The sequence below is a fragment of the Nipponia nippon genome, unplaced genomic scaffold (assembly GCF_047370975.1).
Source record: "Nipponia nippon isolate SJK-2023a ecotype South Korea unplaced genomic scaffold, ASM4737097v1 scaffold_2, whole genome shotgun sequence".
In the NCBI taxonomy this organism is placed as follows: Eukaryota; Metazoa; Chordata; class Aves; order Pelecaniformes; family Threskiornithidae; genus Nipponia; species Nipponia nippon.
Genome location: NW_028262336.1, coordinates 111,983,783 through 112,008,379, shown reverse-complemented (window position 1 = coordinate 112,008,379; position 24,597 = coordinate 111,983,783). Strand labels below are relative to the sequence as shown.

Sequence of the window (24,597 nt, the reverse complement as noted above, 5' to 3'; positions counted from 1 at the left end):
CAAGGGAACTGGGGGTTGGGATGTCTTGGCACATAGTGATGCCTGCTTTTTTGCAAAAGTAAAAAGCAGGAAAAGGCCATTTCCCAAATATTCTGGGCTTTCAGAGAAAATGGAGAGGAGGGGAAGAGAGGCAAATTTCAGGTCTTGGTGACCCACAGGCTGCGGGGTTCAAAACCAAAATGAGACCAGGCACTGCCCAGGGGCGTTCACAGTGGGACTCACCTCTTAGCACTGGCATGGGGAACACAGTGGCTCTGCTCATGCAAGCTGGCTGATGGCCTGAGTTGAACAAGGAGCTTTGTTTGGACACCAGGAAAATGGGATTAAAACAACCTTATAGCAACTCTGTACATGTCTGGCTTGTGGAAAAAATGTAAAATAAATCAGGCCTAAACCACACAAGATGTTTTACTGCTAGGTATTTTATTGGTATGGGTAGAGTGTCAGGCAAGGGTGCTCATAAATCAGTTGCAGTAGTTTCTATTATTTCAAAAGAGATAGAATCTACTGGAAATTATTCTGATTGACAGCATTTATGTGAAGCCACAAGGAGGTTCCAGGCAAGATCAGAATGTGCAGAGTTTCCAGTTCCCATCAGGGATTGCAATTGTTGGTGAAACACTTTATTTCCAAACTGCAACCCGCAATCTCAGGTGAGGTCATTCTTCCTTGTGTCAAGACATGTTGCATTGTCGTGTAGCCTATTGTACATCCTGGGAACAGGAATTTTGCCTGTAAATCAGCAAAATACACGTGCATGTCTATAACTTCAGAGACATGAAATGTTGGCATAAGAAACAAGATTGTTCATGCCCTTTTAGCTATGCACAGATTTGCATCTCTTTTTTCTTTTCTATGGCACTCAGTACACTTCCAGCACTACCCACTAGTGTAATGGCACTGCCTGCTGGTCTGAAAATCACAGCAAGATCACTAAAACCAGCTAAATTAATTTTTCTTTTTCCTTTTGCTCATTTGATATGTGCTATGACAGAGTTGCAGCCACAGCCTGGGTTCAGGAATAAAACAACTTGTGCTCCTTTCAAAATTCCAGAGAGCAAAGGAAGATATGGGGAAAGCTGCCTAAATACTCTCCAGTAAGCCCTAGAAGCTACTGGCCAGATTTCTGAAATCCAGCACTTTCTGAGAAACATTACATTTCTGTAACCACACCCCAGGACAGCAAGAGAGGGCTTGTGAGCCGTGCCAATGTGGGGGTGTACTCCCACCTCTCTCTCCTGAGGTTAGACCATCCCTTTGGATGTGGAGCCCAGAAGCCGCTCCTTTGGCATGGAAGACACTCCCACAGCTTTTCCTACCAAAAGCTGAGCAGCTTGCTTTCTTCTAAGAGCAGCTGCTGGTTCTGATGATTTGATGTAAAATGCAGAATCCCACATCAAGGATCCTCTCTTTTTTCACACCTGCCTCATTTATAGAATAACTTCTGGCTATGCCTACATGGCATTACATTATAGGACTTTACACGATATTACAGCACACAACATTGCAATATGACATTTACAGACACAGGCTGCCGACATTAGCAACCACTGCAGCCCAACAAGAGCAGTCTGGTGAAACAGCTGGTGCTAAGGATCCAGCAGTCACACTGCATACACGTCTAGAGGGTTTGCTTCAGGCCAGTCCCCGTGGACCGGCTGCTGGGGCAGGTGGAGCACAGGGGCTGTGCTCCAGGAGAGGGTTTTCCAGTTTTTCTCAATCCAAAAGAGACCCAGGCTGATTCCTCAGTGTGAACCAAAACACCAGAGTGGAGGTAATCAGGGGTTCACTTCAGCAACATGTTCCTGTCCCTGGTTAAAATGCTAATGTAGAAACATCCTTAGGTTTTCCCAAACTCATTCAAGATTTGGAGATTTTTACTTTTCTTGACCTTAGAGGACTCAAACCTCGATCTCCTACTCCCCACACAACGCCATAACCACCAGGCTGTAGGCTAGCCCAGGCTGATGTTGGTCTCCACCTCTGCCGCAGAATTTATTCAGCTGGGCAGAGGGGATCAAAAGTCAGAAGGACAAAAGAACACGGGGAGGGAATGAGATAATTTGTGGGAGAATTTTCCCTAAGGACTAGAGGACTCAGCTGGGAAAGGGGAGGAGGCTCTGGAGTCTCTGCTCCTGTGATTGTTTATGCATTTTACATTAAACACTGAATAAAAGGCTGCAAATATGACTCAGAAGTAATGTTAGGCTTTCCTAGCTGCCAATCTTAACCACCAGGTGAGTTAGGACCTCTCTTGCATGCTCTCTGTCCCTCTGTGCAGTGTCCCACAGAAGTGAAGAGTGTCCCTTCTTCCTTCCCTGCCTCCACACCCGGCCGCCAACCTCAGGAAAGAGAGATGTAGGATTGATGGAGATGTGGGATTCAAGGAGAGATGTGGGAGTGAACCCTGCAGTCTAAACGAAATACAGGTCTGGGTCTCCTCCTTGTTGGGAGACAGACGTACCCAGAGGGACAGACAACTATCCAGCCAGCTCCATTAGGAAAGGACGCATTTTGTGAGGTGCCAGATTGTGTGCAAGCACACACAGGCATGTCTACAGCACGCTGACGAAATCTTTCAGGGACACCGGTGGCTCCTTCTTCATGACGATGGGTTCGTGGTGCAGAAGGGACGGGGTGTCCTGAGGGCACCCTGCAGCCATGCCAGGGGCCGAGGGGCAAGCTCTCAGAGGTGCCTCACTGAAGTGTGCCCTGAGGACCCACGTTATGTGTGTCCACACGAGTGGAAAACTGACCTCTTGAGCGTGGATTGTTTTCAGGAGTTGAGAATTTGAGAACTTCCCTCCAAAAGTGATAGTTAATCCCCAAAATAACACTCATCCAGGCTTTTGCTGACAGTGTTGGTAGGCTTGGCTAGTGCTGAGAGTTTATCCAATGTTCAAATTGGTTTAGCAGCACTGATGGGTTACCAAATTAATCTAAAATAATGTATATGAGCTTTAGAATAATTGAAGCATATCTACCACAGGAATTTTCCAGGAATTTATCAAGATAAATATAAAATTAAGTTAGTTAATCCAAACAGCCTTTCTGCTATAGAAAAAGCCCAAGCAAAACCAGATAGCCCTTATCAAGCATGCCATGTCAGACAAATACACCTCAGGTATGACCCAGGTGAATTCGATTCTGCTTCAGATTTGCAGATTGGGCTGTGTGACCTCTCATTTCTGATATTTACTTTTTTTGCTTGGTTTGTGTGTGGAAAAAAGTAACGTTTCTTACTAACAGATCCATTAGGAAAAAATGCATTTGCTGCTATGTTTTTAATAATGTTTAATAGGTGGTTATTCTTCAGTGATTAATTTTTCAGTGGTCAGTTGGATAATGCCTCCCAGCTCTTTGGTGAAGGAGGCTGTATAATACCAGAACTATTAAAAAAAAAAAACCCAAGAGTGAGAGTTAGGTTGCTGAGGAGTAAATTAAGCTGGTGAATCATGTATGAACTAGGCAATGTTGCAAGACCATTCGGCCCGGGGACGTGCAGCTGTATCATCCTTTGGGTCAGTCTCCAGAGGCAGTGGGGAGTCTGAAGATCTCCCTTGGGTTCCTGAGTAGCTGGTACCATGTCTTTGACTGCCAAACGCTTTGATTGCTCATCAAGGTTTTCCTACACAGTGATAAAGGGGTTAGACAGGTTTTGGGATGAGTTCCAAGAGACTATTTAGGTACTTGATAGGGTTTAAATAAATGTCAGACACCTACGTTCAGAGCTGCAATAAAGAAAACCCCCACCCAGCGGCCGCCCAGCCCTCCAGGCACTTAAATTCACCGGCTGCCTTCCACTATGACCTGCAAGTTCACCCACAGCTCCTCTTTTCAGTGTGGCTGGAGGGGCCAGGGGGGTGGAGAAGGGGCCTCCCCCCACATCAACCCCACCTCGGTGTGGGGAAGAAGAGGGGAAATGCCGGAGGGAGAAAGTGTGGGCGGCAGTTTGGCAAGTCAGGCTCTCTGGAAGAAGCCCCGGCATGACTTTATGTTTTGTAATAAGCAGTGGATAAACACAAAAATAATCTTGGGATCAGGGTTATCCCCCTTGGCCGTGAGGAGGGAAACCTGAGTTATGCAGTATTCCCCTTTCATCCCTAATTCTTGTGAAATATCACAGTCAGCGCAGTTCCAGGTTATCGGTTTCATATGCCTGTGACAAGTGAGAAAGTTACTCTTATCAATGTCCCTTTTTTTCCTTACAGTGGCCAAGAAATAGGATGGTGTCTCCGGCTGTCACCCCTCACCTCTGCTGGGTGTGGACAGAGCTTCCAGCTCCGTGCCAGAAGGCACACGTGTCTTCAAGAGCAAACCCCTCATGTCTCTGACCCGCCTTGGGTAGCTGAACCTGCCCCCCACCTGCCAGCACGATTGGGTGACATAATTATCAATTTCATTTTTAATTTCCTTCTTTATACTTCTAAATATTTGGGGTTTTTTTCTTTATCACCTCTGGGCACAGGGCAGAGCTTACCGAAGTGCCAGCCTGGCCAGCTCTCGCTCCTGAGGCAGTTCAGGCCCCTGGAAACCAGGGAGCTGGATGAGGAGTTCAAATTTTTCCTTGAAGTGCATTTTATTTTCCACCTACCATTGCGTGACTGCTAAAATTATTTTTCTCCAAAGTGCCTTAATTCTTCTCTGATCTCAACTAATTCTCTCTCATTATCTGATGATTTTGTCTTCTATCAGCCTCTTCTGGTGAAAATATCCCTTTAAACATAAATAATTATCAGGGATGCCAAAATAAAGCCGAATCTTCAACCCAGAGTATGAAGTATTTGCTGGGAATTCTAATTTTTGCTGCATTTATTCTGTGATAATACAAGCGATTATTATTATTATTATTATTATTATTATTATTATTATTATTATTATTATTATTATTCCTCCCTTTGGCTGAGGAACTGTGGGGTCGGAGCCGGGTTCAGCCCCATCCAGCCGGCTGCGGTGTGAGACACGAGCGCTCCTGCTCGCTGCTCAAGCCTTATCTGCACAGGGAAACTTTGCAGGGACTGGCAAATGAGTTAAATTTTGACTAGATAAGAAACCGGGAACTGAGTAGCTGTGAGCATGGCAGTTTTTGCAGACAGCCTATTAAAGCTCTGTCAGATGCTTTTAAACTGTTTTTTATTATCCCCAACTGAACACATACTGTGTGCCTACCTGGGAGATGTTTTGATTAAACCCAAGCCATCAGCTCTAATAACAGGATTAAATTCTTCCTCCTGTGTCACCCAGGTCCTGCTAAAAGCTGCAAGAGTCAATGTGGGTTTCGCTGTTGTGAACTTCAGCCCCAGGGATATACAGGGAATTTTACCTGGGCCACAGGGTTCACCAGTTGCTTTTCTGTCCAGACTTTTCATATATCTTAAGCAGCATCAAAGGACACAGTCCAATTCTCTCTTGAGGTCATCATCATGCTTTATATGATGTTGTCATTGTTATTTAATAATTGCCTAAATTTCCCAGATGTCCCCAAGATATCACTGAGATGGGTCCCTGGCCTGAGAAGTACATCATGTGAAAGATAACAAGGGAGTGGTGGTGTAAGACACCAGAAGTTAGATTAGCCAGGATTCCACTACGGTTTTGATAACACAGAAAGGCTGCATCACGCCGCTCTGGAGAGTTAAGAGCGTAACCAGCTCTGCCGCTGGGTCTGCAGGGAGTAAAATAGCCTAATTCCCATGGATCGGGAATCCTGGCGGGTCAGGAGCTGGCAGGGTGAAAAACCTTCCTGCTTTACTGATCTTGCCACCCCAAGCTCCTCTGATTCATGGGCTCGTACACAAGTAAACGGCTACCCAACATCTAAGCCAGCGGAGAAAAAAGGCCCTCAGATTTGTTAAGAGTCAAACCATTTTAGGGAGCTCTCTCCCTCCTTCTTTAAGTAATAAGCTCTTTTCTGCAGCCACCAGCAAATCACTGGAAACATCTAAAATGGTTGTGAGAGCATGACCACACGTCAGCGTGGGTGCTTTGGTCCGCACGGCGCTGGGGCAGCATTGCTGCCTGTGGTGGGCGGGCGCAGCCTGAACGGGGAATTATTTACCCCGTTTACAGATCTGGTGCAAAGGAGGTAATAGCTGCTGTGTGAAATGAGACCTGATGTCGCAAAAGGGCTGTGCAGAAAGCGGCTGAGTGGTATTGCAGTGTTTTTAAGGAGTTACACCCTCCCTATGGGCCTGGCCCAAGCCTGCTGGAATCAACAGGGATTTGCTGAGTGACAGCGAGGAGCTTTGGATCCAGCTCTGAAACATCTGCAAGCTTGCAGAAAGTGCCAACATGATTTTCACAGCATCGACGAGTCGGGGGGAGACTGAAGTAGAAATTCTGGCGTAGACGGGTGACCCAGCAGCACAGGCGGGTGGTAGCTGGGTGGTGACAAGATGCAGGGAGCGGCACTCCTGTCCATAGGCCTCTTGGCAGGGACGAAGCAGGGTGCTGACTGAGGCCCTTGCTAGGACTTGACGGCTGAGTCAGGGCTCTGCAAGAACCTCTCCCTGTCTCCTCCTCCCACGGACCTGCCTGCCCATTGCTCTGCGTGTCAGACGAAGCGTTGGGTGCTTCTGCCTACCCGAGCCACCCAGCTGTGCGTGCACGCTGAAGAAGCAGTCGTACTCCACAACTAGCACCAAGGGTCCAGGGATAAGTAGGTGGAAAATTGCAGAAGTGTTATTCGTACCCCATCCCCATCTTTTTTGGTGAAGCTGGCCAATTTTTGGCTTCTGTGGAAGTTGAAAAGGAGGCCATTCACCTTTGCATGCCTAACCTGAGAAATCCAAGCCTGACAATGCAGGGCTGTGCAGGGAGATGGGCATACGCACTGCCTCTGGCAGGGGAAAGGCTGCTGCGACGGTGGTGCTCTCGCTGCAGCAGTGGTGCAAAGTCCCTGTGAGGAAGTTTGCTGAGGTGGAGATGGTCTCTGGCCACAGGCCCACCTGAGGGGAGAGCAGTGGCCAGTATGGGGTAGGGTCTCAGATCCAACAGTCCCTCTGGCTTCAGAGGCCATGCTCTCTGAGAGCACAGCAGAAATTTGTCTGTGATGATTGCACACCAGACAACTCAAAATGTTAATGGAGAACTCTTAAATGCCTGCCCCTCTGCCTTCCCGCCATGGCAAGAGCAGCTCAGTGAGCATCGGGTAACGAAGACAAGAAGCAGCGTGATTGCTCTTAACCCAGGTCCCCAGCTACTCCTTTTGCTGCAAATCAATAACCACAGTCTGTGAGCTAGAAGTTGAGCTGCGAGTGATCATTACTCAGATATACACAACAGGGACTCTTCTCCCAGGCTGGCTGCTGGGCACCTCCTCATCTTGCCGTGCCGCGGTCACTGCAGTGGCAATGGGAAGTGCCAGCAAGGCAGAGTGCGCTACTTTATGAAGAACAGAAATTGCACCCATTTTTAAAAAGATAGAAAGGAGGACCCTGGGAACTACCAACCATGTCTGCCTCACCTCGGTGCCTGGGAAGATCATGGAACAGGTTCTGCTAGAAGCTATGCTAAGGTACATGGAGGACAGTGAGGTGATTCAAGACAGCCAGCATGGCTTCACCGAGGGCAAGTCCTGCCTGACCAACCTAGTGGCCTTCTATAATGGAGTGATTACATCAGTGGACAAGGGAAGAGCTACAGATGTTGTCTATCTGGACTTCTGTAAGGCCTCTGACATGGTCCCCCACAACATCCTTCTTTCTAAATTGGAGAGATATGGACTTGATGGATGGACTGTCCAGTGGATGAGGAATTAGTTGGATGGTCGCAGCCAGAGGGTAATGGTCAACGGCTCAATGTCTAGATGGAGATCGGTGACAAGTGGTGTCCCTCAGGGGTCCGTATTGGGACCAGAACTGTTTAATATCTTCATCAATGATGTAGACAGTGGGATTGAGTGCACCCTCAGCAAATTTGCAGATGACGCCAAGCTGAGTGTTGAGGTTGACATGCCTGAGGGACGGGATGCCATCCAGAGGGACCTGGATAAGCTTGAGAAGTGGGACCATGTGAACCTCATGATGTTCAACAAGGACAAGTGCAAGGTCCTGCACCTGGGTTGGGGGAACCCCTGGTATCAATACAGGCTGGGGGATGAAGGGATTGGGAGCAGCCCTGTGGAGAAGGACTTGGGGGTACTGGTGGATGAAAAGCTGGACATGACCCAGCAATGTGCTCTCACAGCCCAGAAAGCCAACCGTATCCTGGGCTGCATCAAAAGAAGCGTGGCCAGCAGGGCGAGGGAGGTGATTCTGCCTCTCTACTCTGCTCTGGTGAGACCCTACCTGCAGTACTGTGTCCAGCTCTGGGGTCCTCAGCACAGGAAAGACATGGACCTGTTGGAGTGGGTCCAGAGGAGGGCCACAAAAATGAGCAGAGGCATGGAGCACCTCTGCTATGCAGAAAGGCTGGGAGAGCTGGGGTTGTTCAGCCTGGAGAAGAGAAGGCTGCAGGGAGACCTTAATTGCAGCCTTTCAGTACTTAAAGGGGTCTTATAAGAAAGATGGGGACAAACTTTTTAGCAGGGCTTGTTGCGATAGGACAAGGGGTAATGGTTTTAAACTAAAAGAGGGTAGATTTAGACTAGATGTAAGGAAGACGTTTCTTACAATGAGGGTGGTGAAACACTGGAATGGGTTGCCCAGAGAGGTGGTAGATGCCCCATCCCTGGAAACATTCAAGGACAGGCTGGAAGGGGCTCTGAGCAACCTGATCTGGTTGAAGATGTCCCTGCTCATTGCAGGGGGGATGGACTAGATGGCCTTTAAAGGTCCCTTCCAACCCAAACCACTCTATGATTCTATGATTCTATGAAATAGATTTATTTCAGGAGCGCTATAATAAAGCCTTGGTTCAGTAAGGGAAATAGAGGTAACAGTGGTAACAGAAAAACATACCAAGCAGTTGGGAGCAGAGGTCTGCCTCGTGTTGGCTGTGGTGGTGCTTTCCAGCACACCATCGCAGGGCGAGGGTGGGTGAGGCGCTGGGCCGGCATGGCACGCACCAGCAGAGTCTCTGCTCGGCAGACGGGCTGCGGGAGCCGAACTCGCTCCGATCTGGCAGCAAAATGCTCGCGGCTGCAGTACGCGGGGTAGGGTAGGCAGCCTAACTATGCCAAAGGAGGAGAGCGGGTTCAGCCCATCCTGCAACTGGCCTCATTTGCTTTTAGCGCTTTGGCACGCAGGGTTGCTGGGAAGGGCTCAGGTCAATGGAAAAACAAAGCCAAAGCTGCAGGGGGACTGGGCTGAGAAGAAGCGAGAGGGATGGAGGAGGACATGTGGTGGGGCTGGAGTCAAGGGCTGTTGTGTGTAATGGGAGTGGAGTCCGGCAGACGCTGCTGCTGCGCCTGTACGTGGTCAGGGCTCCTGCCTGTTTGATAGGAAAGCAAGACAGCCGGGTGGGAGGGGGTGCGGGGAATTTGCAAGAGAGTTTTTCCAGAGGCTCTGATTAATCGTTTCGCACCACAGCCAGTTTAAACAATCTCTGCCTCAGGCATAACAAAGGGGAAATCACAGGGTGGGGAGATGCAGCAGGGATGGGCAGGGGCAATTAAGCCAGCTGCCATCAGAGAAACTGGCTGAACTACCACGGGGTGATGGCGGTGCCAGTGTAGTACAAACTGCCCGTCACCAGTGGGTCGGAAATTTGGGGGGGAGACCCTCTGCCCAGGGAATGGCTACCACCCCGCCAAAACCAGCTGCCTCCCCTGCTCAGGCACAGCATGCGGCAGGCAGTGGGAAGGTGACTTGGAGAAACAAGACACTGAAAGCTGCCATTTCCTCATGATGCCATCTGCTTCAGCCTAACACAACGGGGAGATGAGGAATTATTTAAAGAGGGCACTGAAACCATGAAGGACTTTTCCTTGGCAGTAACAGAAGTCAGGGGCTGGTTCAGATAAAGGAGACTGCCCATAATTAGGGTTGCACACAGTGTGACGAGAAACATCCCAGCCAAACACATCTCAGTCATAACTGGTCCCTGCTGTTGAGTCAATGACTTATCACCAGTGGAGCCTTGGCTAAGCTCCGGCTCTTTGATTTACAGCCGCCCTTGGCGTAGGTTGGACAAGGACTGGCACGTTTGTTCCTGACCTGTCTGGCTGCCAGGACACCCCAGCAGCGGGGCCGTGTTGCTTGACCGCACCTTATCGGGTCCCACCACCACGCAGGAACCGTCCAACCAACTCAGACCCATTGACAGCGCGGCCGCGCGCGGAGCTGTGCTGGCACACAAAGGACCGGGTACACCCAATTTCTTCATTTAAGCTTTGCCCACTTATCCAGGCTTAAAATAACAACAGATGTGGAACTGGTCTTCTAGAAAAATCCAGTTGCTGGAATAAAACCCACTGTTTGAAAACTTGTAAGCAGGAAATAAAAATACCATGCAGAGAGCTATTTTCATATCCCCATTTGGGGTTAAGCAGGCCTGCACTTTATTGTAGACCAAGAAAAACTCCCCTTCCTCCATTTGAGGAAAACATATCCGCCTTAAGGTGTTTTCAAGGTTTATTGACATTCAGCATAGGGCTATTTCAGTGTGATCACCAAAAGTGGTAAGACACAATCAGGCATAATCATTAACTGACTTCCATTCGTATTCCCTATATGGTATGTGATTCGCAGCATGCCCTGGATGAAAGTCCATAGCTGGAGCTGCTCCGTGAAACGCAGTTCTGGAGCAGAAGTGGCAGTGTCTCTGCAGCCTGGGACCTGCACAATGCAAGGCCTGAGCCCTCGCTGTTTGCCCCTGGGCGGACTGGGGGGCGATCCGGTGAGGCACAGCCTGAGCACCCACCTTCCGGAGCCTAAGGGAGCAGCTCCGTTAAGTAAAGGTTTAAGCCATTGCCATAGCAGGCCATGGAGCCTGGAGAGGGAGCCGTGATGAGGCCACCAGAATGATGCCTACAAAGGCAAACTTTTGTAGTACTTTTCACTTCTACTTGTATTTTCCGCCTGCAGGGAGAACAATACAAGCCCACTAGTATACAGTTCTGTGTATATTTTTTCCTCCAGCTTGCTGGTAGACACATTCAGAAGACTAGCAGCAATTTCTTTTCACAAGAGCAATTAAAAAAAAGAAAATGTGCTGGGAAGGCAGGAAAGATCAGGAGTTCGCCAGCAGAAGGGAACAAATACGTGACAGGGCTCGTGCAGGGACAGAGCCGACTCTAGGTATTTTCTCTCTCCTGTTACTTGTGCCTGCACCGTTAGGTTCTCCTGGTCACATGTAAAACAACTAACCAACTCAAACCCACTTACAGCATGGACATGCACAAAGCTGTGCTGGCACCTCTAAGAAAAAGCGTGATGCAACAGCAGAAGGAAAACCGCACCGAGTGTAACCTCTGCTCCTAGGGATACCTGTTCTGTGTTACACCCCGTGAAAGAGTAGCTCCATGATACAAAAACAAATGAGGCTAATCCATTTGCACTGGTGTTAAAAAAAAAAAAAAAAAGAGAGCGCAACTCTGCTGAGGTCAGTGTGTCCACGACATTTGTATCGTGGCGAGAAGTGACCCAAAATAGGAAGCACACACACAAGACACTATAGCTAGGGTCTTGTACTACACCCACCTCTTTGACCTTCAGGATCCCCTGCTTTCAACAGCATACCCCTCCCGCAAGCACAGGCTCCCCCACGCTCAAGAGCTGCACGTGCGCCTCCATTAGCGTATGGACAACATCACTGCTCCAGCTGGGAATGAGGGGTGCGTATGGGCTACACGCACTTTGGATGTAAAGTCCCTGCTTGGAAACAGTTTTTCATAAGCACTGGTCCTGCTTAAGATCTCACTAGCATTCACATAGAGACTCTCACTTCATTGAGAAAGATTAAAGTGTTTGCCTTTTATTAAGAAGACTTGTTCCATTTCCAGTGATACTTTTCCATGTCCTTCAAACCAAAGAGCCCCTAGTTTCATAACAGCACCATCGGTCTACCACAAAAAAAGCAAACAAATCAAAACCAAAGAAGTTCCATGATGTGATATAGCATAAAGAAACAAATAGAGCTAATACATTAGAGAAATAAACACTTACATAAAGTTATGGATGTTGCTATAAAATTGGTACCATGCAATTAAAAGATCGATAAGATTACCAGGACTGCTAGATGTTTAAATCAAGTCTACTTAGGCTCTATTTATATTGTCATGCTGGTTTTAGGCATGACTTTGCACTCAGGACCTAGCTACCTCAATTATCCGCACTACACGTGGTGGGCTTTCACACACCTTCCCCTACAGCCAGCGCTGTGTATGCAAGTCTCTCGAGCTACCTGTCCGAACTCAAGCAGCGCTTGCAAAGCTGTGAAGATGTAGCCTATCGCTGTCTCCTCCCTATGAATACGGTATTACAGGGTTCATCTGCATACGCCTGGTTAAGAAACAAAACACAGTCATTTGTGTACTATAAACACCTTAAGTAACATGGAACCTTAGATTTTAGAAAAATATTTTAATTGTCAGTTCACAAGTAAAAACTATCCCTATTACAAAACATTTTGTAATACTAGAATATCTAGCTTGGAATTTTGTTCTTATTGCCGTTGCACGTAGTTTTCAGGAGCTGTGTCAGCATGAAGGTATTAGTGGGCTTCCCACTTGTCATAGTCAGCTTGTAAGGTTACTCATAGGAAGATACACTTTCCTATTTAATCCTCACACAATTTTCACATGTTTAGGCTGCCCTGACGTGCACAATTGACACCTGACACTATGTATCAAAGTCTCCCCCAACTTAAATTGTTTCATATAACAAATTTCATTTGCAGCCTTTAAACAAAGAACATTCACTCCAAAAAGAGTGAACACCAGCACTGATACCACCTTAGCTACTTGAAAATCCTATAACTGTGTTCTGACAGCTATCAGATATTAACTCATTCATTTCATTTTGTTTGGTTTCCTCCTTATTCTCATGGTTGGGGTGATGTTTTGGATTTACAGGTTTTTTAGACCTTCTGAGGAAAAATTTTACCAGTAAGTAACATAATTCGGCCACATTTAAAAGAATGCAAATGCTGGACACAGCAATCATGAAAATAGTAAACACCGTCTTTTCAGTAGGTCGAGAAACAAAGCAGTCTACTGTGTTGGGGCAGGGCCAAGCATTGCACTTCATTAAGCGCGGCATTCGGAACCCATCGTACATGAAATAAAATGCATACATGAAGACTGCTTCAAAGACCAGTCTGAAGAAGATGCTGCTGGTGTACGTCCACCACAAGGAGCCCTCAATACGAAACCTCTGTTTCCTGATTTCTTCAATGTCCTTGTATTCGCATTTCTGGTCTCCCTTTCTGAATTGCCTTTTCTTCTCGTGCCTCCTGTAAGCTACATGCATGGCCACCAGCAACGCAGGTGTGGAAACAAAGATCAGCTGCAGGGCCCAGAGTCTGATGTGAGAGATGGGGAAAAAGTGATCATAGCAAACATTCTTGCAACCAGGTTGCAGAGTGTTGCAGACAAAGTCATCTTGTTCATCTCCCCAGACTCTCTCTGCAGCCACAACCAGGATCATGATACGGAAGATGAACAGGACTGTGAGCCATATCTTCCCGATGCTGGTGGAGTGCTTATTTACACCTCCTAAAATGGTATGCAGAGCTCCCCAATCCATTGTTTTGTTTTAATCGTCTGACCTAAGACAAGACAAACAAACAAAACTAAGATTAATCAAGATGGGAAACAAATACCATCGAGCATGTGGTATAAAATAAAGGCAATATCATACAACTGCAGCATAACCATAGACTGTGGTAACATTTTGTTAACACAGTGGACTGACCTATAAGCAGTCATAAATAATAATCTAATCACGTATCAGCAGGTAGTATTTCATTACTTGATTACACACATCGTATCATACTCATTCGAATTCTAAGTGTATTTGTCAACTGAAAACAGCCATTACCCACATTAAGTAGGAAAAGCAGACAGGGGAAATTGATGAAAACAGCCTTAAATTAACAGCTATAACTTCTAGTAGTTTGATAACAGTAACAAAATAATAGAAGATGACATCAGCCAGAAGTAACGTAGGTGGTTATGTTAAAAAAGAAATTGTTAGACAGCTAGAATTCCTATATAAATAAAGCTAAGGCTGGGTCAACTTGGCTTAAGAGTGTAAACAACATTTTCATGAGTACATTCCAGCAATAAAGACAGACCTTAAGGAATTGCTGCTGACGCTCTGCACCTTCCATGAGCAGGTCTGGATAACCTGCATCCACAAATTTAAAAAACGTGACTGTAGAGCTCTGTATTGTTAGTTGCAGCAAATTCCACGATAGCTTGAGGCAATGAAGGTGAAGTCTTGGTCATTATTCATCTCATCTTGAGTTGGATGTTTAAAATCAGTGCTTAAAAATTCACCCCAAAATTGCATTTCTCTCCACCAACTACAGAGAGCCTAGGGTAACTAGACGAAGACTCCTTCATTGTCAATGCCTGTCAGATGATTCCCCCCCCCCCCGTAATACAGACTGCATTACTCCTAGAATAGGGGAGACGTTTCAGAGGCTGGGAGAGTGCTAAAGTCAACATTTGAAGAGTTCAGACAGGCCAGCAGTAGCTCTGAGGCTTTTCAACAGAAGCATATAGTTTCCAGCAGGTAAGTTTCAAAGTGCTATGACTGTAATGAATTAAAGGATTTCACCTTTGTCTCCCACATACCTCCCCGGGAACACCACAATTGTTTGTGGAAGCTGAGCAAACCCAGACAACAGCCTTTCACAGAGAGCATTCAGAGTCATTTCAACCCGCCTCCCCCCACCCCTCCACTTCAGATGGATTTACAGCAAGTTAGTTTGTAAGTTACTCTGAAGGCAAGAAACCAGCATTTCTTGTGCCTATCAGCCAGCACCCTCTAAAAGTGCTCACAGATCTCTTTGCTCTGAAATGCCTCATGAAGGTTTTTATTTCTCAACTTCGTTAATTCACTTGCATCTCAGACCATCTGTCTTTGGCATTTACAGCACAGGGCACCAATAAGCAAAAATCACATTTTTGAGGTTTCTAGACAAGAGCAGCCACTGGTGCAAAGGCCATCATATCCACCACGTGACAGAAATGTTATTGATTTCCTAACTCTGAACTGGGTCACACTGCATGAGAAAGAAAATGGAAGACATTTCTTTGCAGTCATCTTCTGCGTCACACTCCCATTCTGAAGTGATGTCGAAACCCTTTCTGCTTTACAGCAGAATTACATATAATCAGTAAGTCACATACAATCACACAGAGCATTAGTCAAAGTACACAACAGCTCAGGGAAAATGAGGACATGTAATTGTTATCTGAATGCAAGGGTTTTTTTTTTCTTGAGTTATTGGAATGTAAGTGTAATTTCCCTTCACTGGTTCCATAAACTACATTTCCCACAGTTCATGCTGGTTGACTGTGTGGGGTTATACTTCAGGAGGTGATAACCAAGGCAGGGGGACACCAAAGATTTTCTTCGGATTGGAGAAAACCTTTCCTGAGCCTCCTTCAGGGTGCAGAATCTATGTGGGGTATTACCTCTGTATCTGTCTGAAAACAGTCCTGGACACAGAGTAACCTTCCTATCCTGCTAGGTTATTTTTCCAAGAAGAAAGTTTATTTTTCATTAGCATACAGATATAGAGAAAGTCTCTGTAGGTTAACAACCCTATGAGGGCACAGGAAAGACCCTTAATACCAGAGATACATACAAAACATACTAGCCAGATTTCAATTATTTGTTTCCACTCCTTTTTTTGGAGTTTTTGGAGTCTGGTTTTTCATCAATCAGACCAGCCTTTCTTTCAGGATTTGCTTTAGAGACCATTGTATGTTAAACAGAGGAACAGTTACAACTCAGAGGAACAGTTACAACTTTTATTACTGTTTTCCCTTACTAATACACACACATTGCAATTACAGTACTTATAAAATGACACTACAACCAAGTATTATGACTAGAAATACTTACGCACAGCTGAATATAAATCCTGTAGAAGACTGGCACCATGTAAACTGTGGTATTACACACATCATTCACCTATCCTTTAATTCCACCAGACTCCTTACATTTCTCCTCTCAGTCATTGTTCCTTCTTCTCCCTGCCTGTCAGCCATCTCCTTACAGCATGAAAGGGTGGAACCTGTGTATCCCCTCCTCATAAGCCCTGTTTCTTACGCTTCACCTCTCGCTGTACACCGATACTGCTGCCTTTCTGTTACCACAGCTTCACAAGGATTTGTTTCCACATGCAATCACTCCTTCCTGTCTCCCTGTGCAGAAGGGGATTCAAAATATGAGTGCCTCAGGGTGTAGTTAAAGGATGCCTTGTCTTCAGTGGCAAAGTTAGCTCAAGATGCTTCCCCACCACTGTTTGCTCCTGAGGTCACACTGCAGTTCTCCATCTCCTGCAACTTTGTGGGGGTGCATTATAAACCAGGTGGCTTGTTCAAAAGTTATTCCCAGTACTTGTTCAAAAGTTATTCCCAGTACTAGTATGTTTTGGTTTGGGTTTTTTTTTTGGTGGTTTTTTTTGTTTGTTTTTGGTTTGATTTTTTTTTTTAAGCTGATCCATTTCACCAATCTGCTTTACAGCACAGACCCACAAAGCATGTGAAAAGCACAACTTCATTTAAAAAACAGGCTGCAAATTGCAAAGCATGGGTAAGAATGAGCAGTCAGTGGGGAAGAGGGGTTGGCAAAGCTTTATCGCTGAGGACAATACATGGTGAAACTCTTCATCCAGCTTGCTCCATCTCCTCTGACAGTATATCGTGCTTGCTAAACCAAAACACAGTGCTCCAATTCTAGCAAAAAGCATGCCTGTACCCGGATCGATGCAGAAAAAGCCACCACACTTTGGAGAGGCAGCCTTTCGCCCCAAGTTTCCTAGTGACATTTCCCCTCCTTCCCAAAAAAGCCTTTGTCTTTCATATCTGCCCAAACCCTTCACCATTCCCACCTACCTCTCCAAATCCTCCAACTATCTCTTCAGCTCCTCCTGCCACCATCCCCTATTCTTCCTGCTGCTTGTCAAGCCAGTCACCAACCTTTGCCCCTTCTTGCTGTACCCTCATGGCCTCTCAGGCTTGTTTTTATGCTGGTGGAAAGTCATGACTTCTGGGACACTCCAGAGATTGATACAGGCACTGATCAGATATCAGCAAAGTCTCACTATCTTCTCCTCCCTGAAGGGTTGCACAGTTAAGATTGTAGGGTCATATTCAGGCAGCCTGAACTCCATCCAAATACTGACCCCAGTGTTTCCTACTAGCTGGCTTTAAACTGCTCTCATCAATGCAATTTAGAGGATCTAATAAAGGCAATTCAGAGGCTGCTGAAGTGCCCACCTCTCTCCCATAAACAGACACAGTGACCCAAGCAGAATTTAAGTTAACACGAGTATGGCCCTTCACACTATTAAGCCATCAGCACAGATCACTCCAGCTTAACATCAAGTTTGCGCTATCTGTACTGATGTGACGGCTCATTTACTCCTAACTTACTCAAAAGCTAGGATGTTGACTCATGATCATAGGTTATCTTTCTTCCAGATCCTTGCTTTTAAGACCTTTTTACTAGCAAGTAAAACATTAACTGTCTCACTGACCAAAGGAGAAGAAAGCAGGAAAGCTACTTCCCTTTAATGGGTGGTAATTCTTATTTTCATGGAGCCAGCCGAGATACTATTTCTGTGTGAGCAAATCCAGCTAAATGCCTACAGAAATAACAGTATGTAGACAGTCAAGGACTTACCTCATTTGCTGGTCTCAGAAGTACAGCACAGTACAAGAAGTTAAAGACATGAAAGCTTAGGTGAAGTTTGGAGGCAAAAGTAAAGTAGGAATGAGAATAGGGACTGGTTATAAAGGAAGAAGCTGGGAAGAACAGAAGAGAGCTGAAGGCAGTGAGGTTGAGTCACTGAGCATTTAGAACCCATTCTAACATGGGAGTGTATTATCTTCAAGTGTTAAATTTTCCTTAAAAAAAATTGCAACTGATCATGAAAATAAGCCTTTCCAAGCCTCAGCACAGATCTCTGTTCTGCTACCAGCTGAACCTTCTGTTCCGTTTCAACAGTCAGAGGATCACAATAGTATATGGCTGTTACAGTAGGAGTTAAAAAACAATCATAAAAGATCACCATGCTCCACTGAGAAGTCAGTTAGGAGGGAAATGGTTCTATATGAACACACAACACAAAGAGGCACAAAAGCAGGTGTTTAGTTTGGGGCTTGTTTGGGGTTTTTTGTTGTTTTGTTTGTTGTTTGTTTTTTTTTTTTCCACTAGTAGGCTAGACAGCAGCAAGAGAAGAACTACAGCTTAATATTTCTGTAGTTCTCCAGCTTCTGGGCAGTGTTGTTTTGAACTCTGTGCTCCCATGGCTAGACTACCTTCTACTTTAGGCTTACAGGAGCTAGCGTTACATTAAACTGCAGTCACAGCACGGTGCATACACCCAGTGAAAAATCCCGCAATTCACAACACTGAGGACAATTATCATTGAGCTCCTGTGTTTATGAGTACAGCTCATTAGCAGATGCTTTTTTGACTCTGTTACAGACTGTTATACCGGGAAATTATTAGCTGATGGTTAAATTCACAGCGTCAGCAAACCACAACTAGAATACAGTGAAGGTAAACACAATGGAAGATACATTCCTTTCACATACACAGCATGGCACTTGCTGCTATATTATCAAGCAAAAAAAAAAGTAGTCATTAGCAAGCGTTACAATATTTGCTTATGCTATAGGAACATCTAGGAGTCCCAGTCAAGAAGGGGTCCACAGTATGCCAACTTACACATAAATTCAGAGTAAGATTATACTCTTCTCCCCACTGCTACAAATTGGATCCCAATTTACTTATTCTACTAGAATTGCACAGAAATGTAGAGGGTGTTCATGATGCCTCCACTCCTATCAGAATTTTAGTGTAGGAGGTACCAAGAGTTACTGGTCCAGTGTGACACTCCACCACTTTCAGTAGTGCCTCCAGATACTGATACGAGATCAGCAGTCTGCCAAGACAAAGTCACTTTATTCCATGTGGAAATGTGTTAACCAAGATAATCTTTAAGTAAAAAAAGCACTGGTCCCAAGTGTCCCTCCCCATGCCACAAGCTGGGGACAAAGATAACTCAGATGCCTGAGAGTGGCAGTTCTAATGCAGAAGTTTTGCCATAGAAAAGCTTTAGAACATCTAAACTGCATCAGACCCAAGATCACTACCGAAATTATTTTATGACCCAACTTCACACAAGAAGTATTGCTGTATGCTGAGGTCCAGCATGTATTTCAAACGCACTGCTGTATTCAAAAGCACTGCACAACTTTCCCTTCAGATTTCAATCTAAACAGTTAGGCTGGGAGTGCTAGCTCATATAGGGGCTGATAACCAGCATCAAGGTGTCTTAGAGCTGTATATGCTGTTTCATACCCAGATTTGAAGAACACACAAATCTGAATTTCAGCAGTTTTATATCAGCATACCTTCACCCTGCCAACCTGGGGTCTAGTTTACTGCTAAGCAAAAAAGCAAGCACTTAATTGCTAGCTTGTGGGCTTGTTACTCCTATTGCCGAGTTAGTTTTGGTGCTGTACGGCAAGAACAGCGGCATTGTCAGGACTGAACCAAGGAAGCTTCTAATAAATACAGATTAATGTCTTGCAAAGAGAGCATCCTTTTATTTCACCAAGAAAGGCTGGCATACAGGCTGCAGGAGTTACTTGCCAACTCTCTCAGACTTCCTACCTAATTTGTCAGCCTGCCCCATGCCTCAGTTTCCCAGATGTTAAACTGGGGATAACAAAATGTCACCATCTCACAGAGCTGTTCTGAAATGCTCCACTACAATTACAGGCTTCACAGACTTGCACTTTGTTATCAGTGGACCAAGACAGATAAGTACCAGTTCAAAGTTGGAAGTACAGAGCTTGAATTCAATCATTCAGGATACTCCTGCTACCTGAAAAAGAATACAGCTCCCTACATTGCTATAGCTTTAATGCAGAGTTCAAACTGTAAGAAGATGCAGCTTTGAACTCAGACTTTGGCAACCAAAATCCTTTAATTTCAGTATTATAGGCAGCTTCCAGCTATTTTAATTTTACAGCAGTACATTTTAAAACTTCAAGGAGCATGCAGCTGGAACACTCTGAAATATCAACAACTCTACTTCTTTCCTAAGAAGTTGACTAAAGATCAAAAGAGCAGTCTAACAATCACAAAAGCCTGTGCAATTCTCTCTAGTAGCTCTTAAAACTTCATTCTGAACACCTATCTCCAGATCAGAGTGGAAACTGGAGAAGAGCCATGACAGAGAGATTACAGTATATTTGATTTGACACAAGAACAGGCAAAGACTAATTAGGAACAGGAAACCTCTGATAGTTGCAGGTCCGAACACTGCAAGCATTGTCCTTTTCTTCCACTCAAGTTTATGAAAATAGGAGGCATTCTTTGCTGTAATTAAACCCAGTGTGAAACCCAGAGATAGCCTTTAACACAACAGATTAGGAACCAATATGTATGTAGTTAAACATTTAAAAAAGTATGCTAGTTAAATATCAACAGCATTAAGGATTCAGTTCTACCCACAATGACCCACTTATGACTGTCCCATATTCATGCCCCTACATGAGTTAAGTCATTTTCCAAGCATGTTTGGAAATACCCATAGCTATTTTACTAGCCTACAACTATAAATGGAGGATCACCATCCTCCAGAACATCTCTGCACAGAATTCACTCCACTTGTGGAAAACAGGAAATCAGAAGCACCAGTCACACTTGAAGGCATAACACGACAGCACAAGTCCTATTAGAATTTGGTCCCTCTCAGCCATTTTCCCCTGTAAACCTTTCCTTCAAAGTGTGCTTTAAATGTCTTGCTTTGAAAGAAAGCCAAATTCCTCAGGACTATGTCTTCACTGATGCAAGTGTCCCATTTCCCATATTTCTAAAGAAAGTTTTATACACACTGTGCCCTGCTCCCAGTCATGAAAATAGCAACCTTTTAGTTGTGACATTTTCATGTTTGTCTTTTTTTTTTTAACCTGTTATTTAATTCCTATTTCCTTCCTCCTAGATCTAGGCAAATGTCTACATCCCCTCTACAAGTCTGCCTGCTCCCACTTCAATGTAATATTTCCTACAGAATTGGCAAGTCACTGTCTCTCTCACACACAGACAGAGCTTGCACCCTTTTGGAAATGCTAATTACATTTACAGACACTAAGATTTTATACTGTAGTGCAGCTTTTCCTTGAGCAGGTATTTTGTTATAATTTCTTTCATCAGAAGTAAAGACAAAAGCAACTTTTTCCTTTTAAAAAAATTATTACAGGAAGAAACATTTGTGTGAGATACAGAATAAAATTGGTTTTCAACTTTCTGTTATCAGCTAATAGGAGATGTGTTTCTCTTTTTCCACATTCCTTCTGCTTTGACAGCACGTTATCTCTCCTCATGTATCATCACTTCAAGCTTTTCCTTACACAAACTGGTGTTTAGCCAGGCAAGAGTCACAGTTCTCCTCCTTTCAGATAACACATCAGTCATCATTAAATAACAATTAAAAGCAGTGAGGAACAGAACAAGGAAAAACGTCAAGAGAAAAACATCAAGAGAAAAAAACAAAGATCTGACCCATGCTCTGGTTTCATGCAGGTTCTGGGAGCACTGAATTCACTGGAACTGTTCACATGAATAACACAAAGAATCAACTTGTAAAGCACCCTCTTCACTCACAGGTAACCAACTGAGCTTATGCAATGACGGTTACTAAGAACTTGTACATATATCTCAAAGTGCTGCTATTTTTCCAGCTACTGAGGTAGTCTGCTATACCTTTTTCACTGTACAATTACTTTTTGCACAAAATAAGTGAGGTTGCCCAACTAATCTACCTGGGTTATGCTTCAAGGGATGCAAAACAGCAACACAGTCAGAGGCCCAAGCTTCAGAAAGTTGAGAGAACTAGCCCTGTCAGGACAGAATTAATTCCTCCAGAAGAATATTTTAATTCATGGCTTTTTATTGTTCCATTTTTAAGCTCTGTGGTATGTAGTCCTTCTACCAATTATGAGACTGACAGTTCTGGGGGCTGAAGTTTCCCAGAAACCCTGACACATGCAGTAGAGGTATAACCTCATGGCTCTGCAAATGCACTGGAAATCCCACCTGGAAAATCACATTGCAATGCCTAGTTGACACATGGAGGTACCTCCTTCTTCCAGGCTGAGGCTTAGGCCCACCATTGCCTTGTCCTCTAAGCTAAACCTAACACAATCACATGCACATCCTTCTGCCTGCTGCCTTTCCTCTGGGGTTCTTCGAGGTAAGCATCTGGCAAGCAGGGTTTCCAGGCTGAACAGTGGAAAGCAAGAGATACTAGAAACCACGTATAACTTCTTTAACAAAATCAAGGATGAAAGTATATTTTATTCTGCTCTTGACTCAGCATACATCATGGTAATCCCAAACAGAATCTGGGCCCAAACTCTCTTATTTCACACAGGCCACAGCCAATAAAATCTCATTAGTGATCAAAATCACAAAAACTGGGTTTAAAAGAGCATTCTTAAAACAAAAGGCCACTTCCTTCTTTCAACCCTTTGCATGTTCTCCTAGAGTATTTGCAGGCTACATAAGGAAAACTAATGGAGCACAAGACAAAGAAATTAATTCTTCTATTGGGGAGAAAAAGAGATTCTTCAACACAAGAGATTGGAAAAGTAACACCCAATCTAGGAAAGCCCAATGATGGGGGAAAAAAAAAAGGCATGCCCAGCATGCCACAGGAGCACAGTCAGCTAGCAGCTACTGCTGCCAGCTAAGCAAGCACTCCTGCCCTTACTCCAACATGTCCCCCGCGTTTTATTTAAGGGCTTGAGTACTTATTCCTCGTGCGATCTTATCCAGCCCTGATACTCAGAAATACATTTCTTTCGGACTCACACCTCTCATTTCCTATTCCCCCTGTAATTCTGAGGAATGTTTCCAGTGTGTGATCAGACACTGACAGGACCTGTCAGTTTTACTGATGCAAGCTGTTTACCTTCATGCAGCTCTCAAAAATCTATAGGCGTGTCACAAATTACCTGTAATTGCAGAAGCCTTTATGTTGCTTGGTGTCTTAGCCGGTCGGGTACTTCACATAACGTGCTTACAAAGAGCTGCTGGGAGAAGGTGAATTAAAAAAGAGAGATTGTTAGAGTTAATGCATAATTAACAGAGACAAGAGCACTCGCAATTAAAACTGGTCGCGGGGTTCCAGCACTCCCCCTCATGCTTAAGCTCGGGAAGCGGAACCGAGAGCTCCCGGGGCGAGCGGGGGTAAATCCCCTCAGGCACGGTGTGGGGCAGCGCACACGGCGCCCCGCCACCGGCCCAGGCCCCGGCCCGCCTCCGCGGCGGGCAGCGCCACCAGAGCTCCCGGCGGCGCTGCGGTGGGCCCCAGCCCCGCACCGGAGCGCAACAAGTGTGGCGGTGGCTGCACAGGGGGCCGGCGGGCTGGGCCTGCCCCGCCGCGCCCCCCCCCCCCGCCCCTTCCGCCGCCATCGGGCCGTCTCCTCACGGAGGACGCGCGGGGAACAGCCTCCCCCGCCACCGCCGGCTGAGCTGCCGGTCCGCCGCGCCCCTCACCTGCCTCAGCAGTACCCACAGCCGCAGGGGGAGACCAGCCCCGCCGGGAGCTCCCGGGACCAGGCACCGTGGGTGGGCGGCGGGGCTCAGTGCAACTCTGAAGGTGCGTGAGGAGCAGCCGGTCCCGGCCTCGACCGTCCCAGAGCTTTAAGATCCCTCCCCGTTCACCTGCCGCCGCTTTTAACCCGCCCCTCGCCCGCCTCCTCAGGCCGCCCGTGGAGGCGGCGGGGAGCCCGGGGTGGAGCCGGGCGCCCATCCCTGCTGCTCTGTCTCGGGGAGGGGGCTGTATGGAGGTCGGGGCTTTGAACGTGAGGGGAAAACAGCCAAAATAAAGGGCGGGCAGGAGGGTTTGTGTCCCCCCCGGCCGCTTCCCGCCGCCCAGGGGCTGGTTTGAGGTTGCAGGGGGGGAGCATGAGGGGAAGGGAAATCAAAACAGCAGATATGTGGGTTGTGTTTTTTTTTTTTTCAGAGGAAATGCGTATCTATTTAAGATAACAGGGTCGTATTTCCATCTTGTCAAATCCAGGTATTCAAAAGGGCCTTGGGACAGACAAAAACACAGGCCTTTTCTCCTGGGAATCATTAAGGAATTACTGGCCAGACGCAGAAGGACGAGCCGGTAGTTTCTGGCTTTTTGAGTTTTATTTTCTAGTGTGATTGAAATGCTACAGCAGTGCCCCGCAAACTCGCAGGCTTTCACCAAGCTGTGGATATTTGTCAGCGCAAAGACCTATTTTGGAAAGTTTTCTGTTTCCAAGGAATACAGTTGCTGAGGAAACAATTTACCTTGGGTTCAAAAATCTCTCCCCGAAACTGAATTCTCCATCTTGCACACATGCACATCAAACTAAATAAATGGTTTCTTATCCTCTTAACTAAATTCCCAAAGAAAACGCACAGCACAACTGCAGCAACAGTACCTTAGCTCAGGCTTTGGGTGAAAAATGCACGTGTG

General features: G+C 45.8%; 1 protein-coding gene across 8 annotated transcripts; it reads right to left on the bottom strand.

Moving 5' to 3' along the window:
• Positions 1-11,834: 11,834 nt before the first annotated feature.
• On the bottom strand, positions 11,835-23,843 carry LOC104023044 (gap junction beta-6 protein). Of its 8 annotated transcripts, none has more exons than XM_087758683.1 (4): positions 23,643-23,843; positions 23,099-23,176; positions 15,963-16,264; positions 11,835-13,650 (listed from the first exon to the last, which is right to left on the bottom strand). In XM_087758683.1, the coding sequence occupies exon 4, from the start codon at positions 13,626-13,628 to the stop codon at positions 12,837-12,839; it is 792 nt and encodes a 263-aa protein (XP_087614809.1). In that variant the 5' UTR covers positions 13,629-13,650; positions 15,963-16,264; positions 23,099-23,176; positions 23,643-23,843; the 3' UTR covers positions 11,835-12,836. The 8 variants fall into 8 exon arrangements, with proteins under 8 accessions (XP_087614809.1, XP_087614810.1, XP_087614807.1 ...); XM_087758684.1 differs by having other exon boundaries at positions 23,099-23,173; XM_087758681.1 differs by lacking the exon at positions 15,963-16,264 and having other exon boundaries at positions 23,643-23,841.
• Positions 23,844-24,597: the final 754 nt, after the last annotated feature.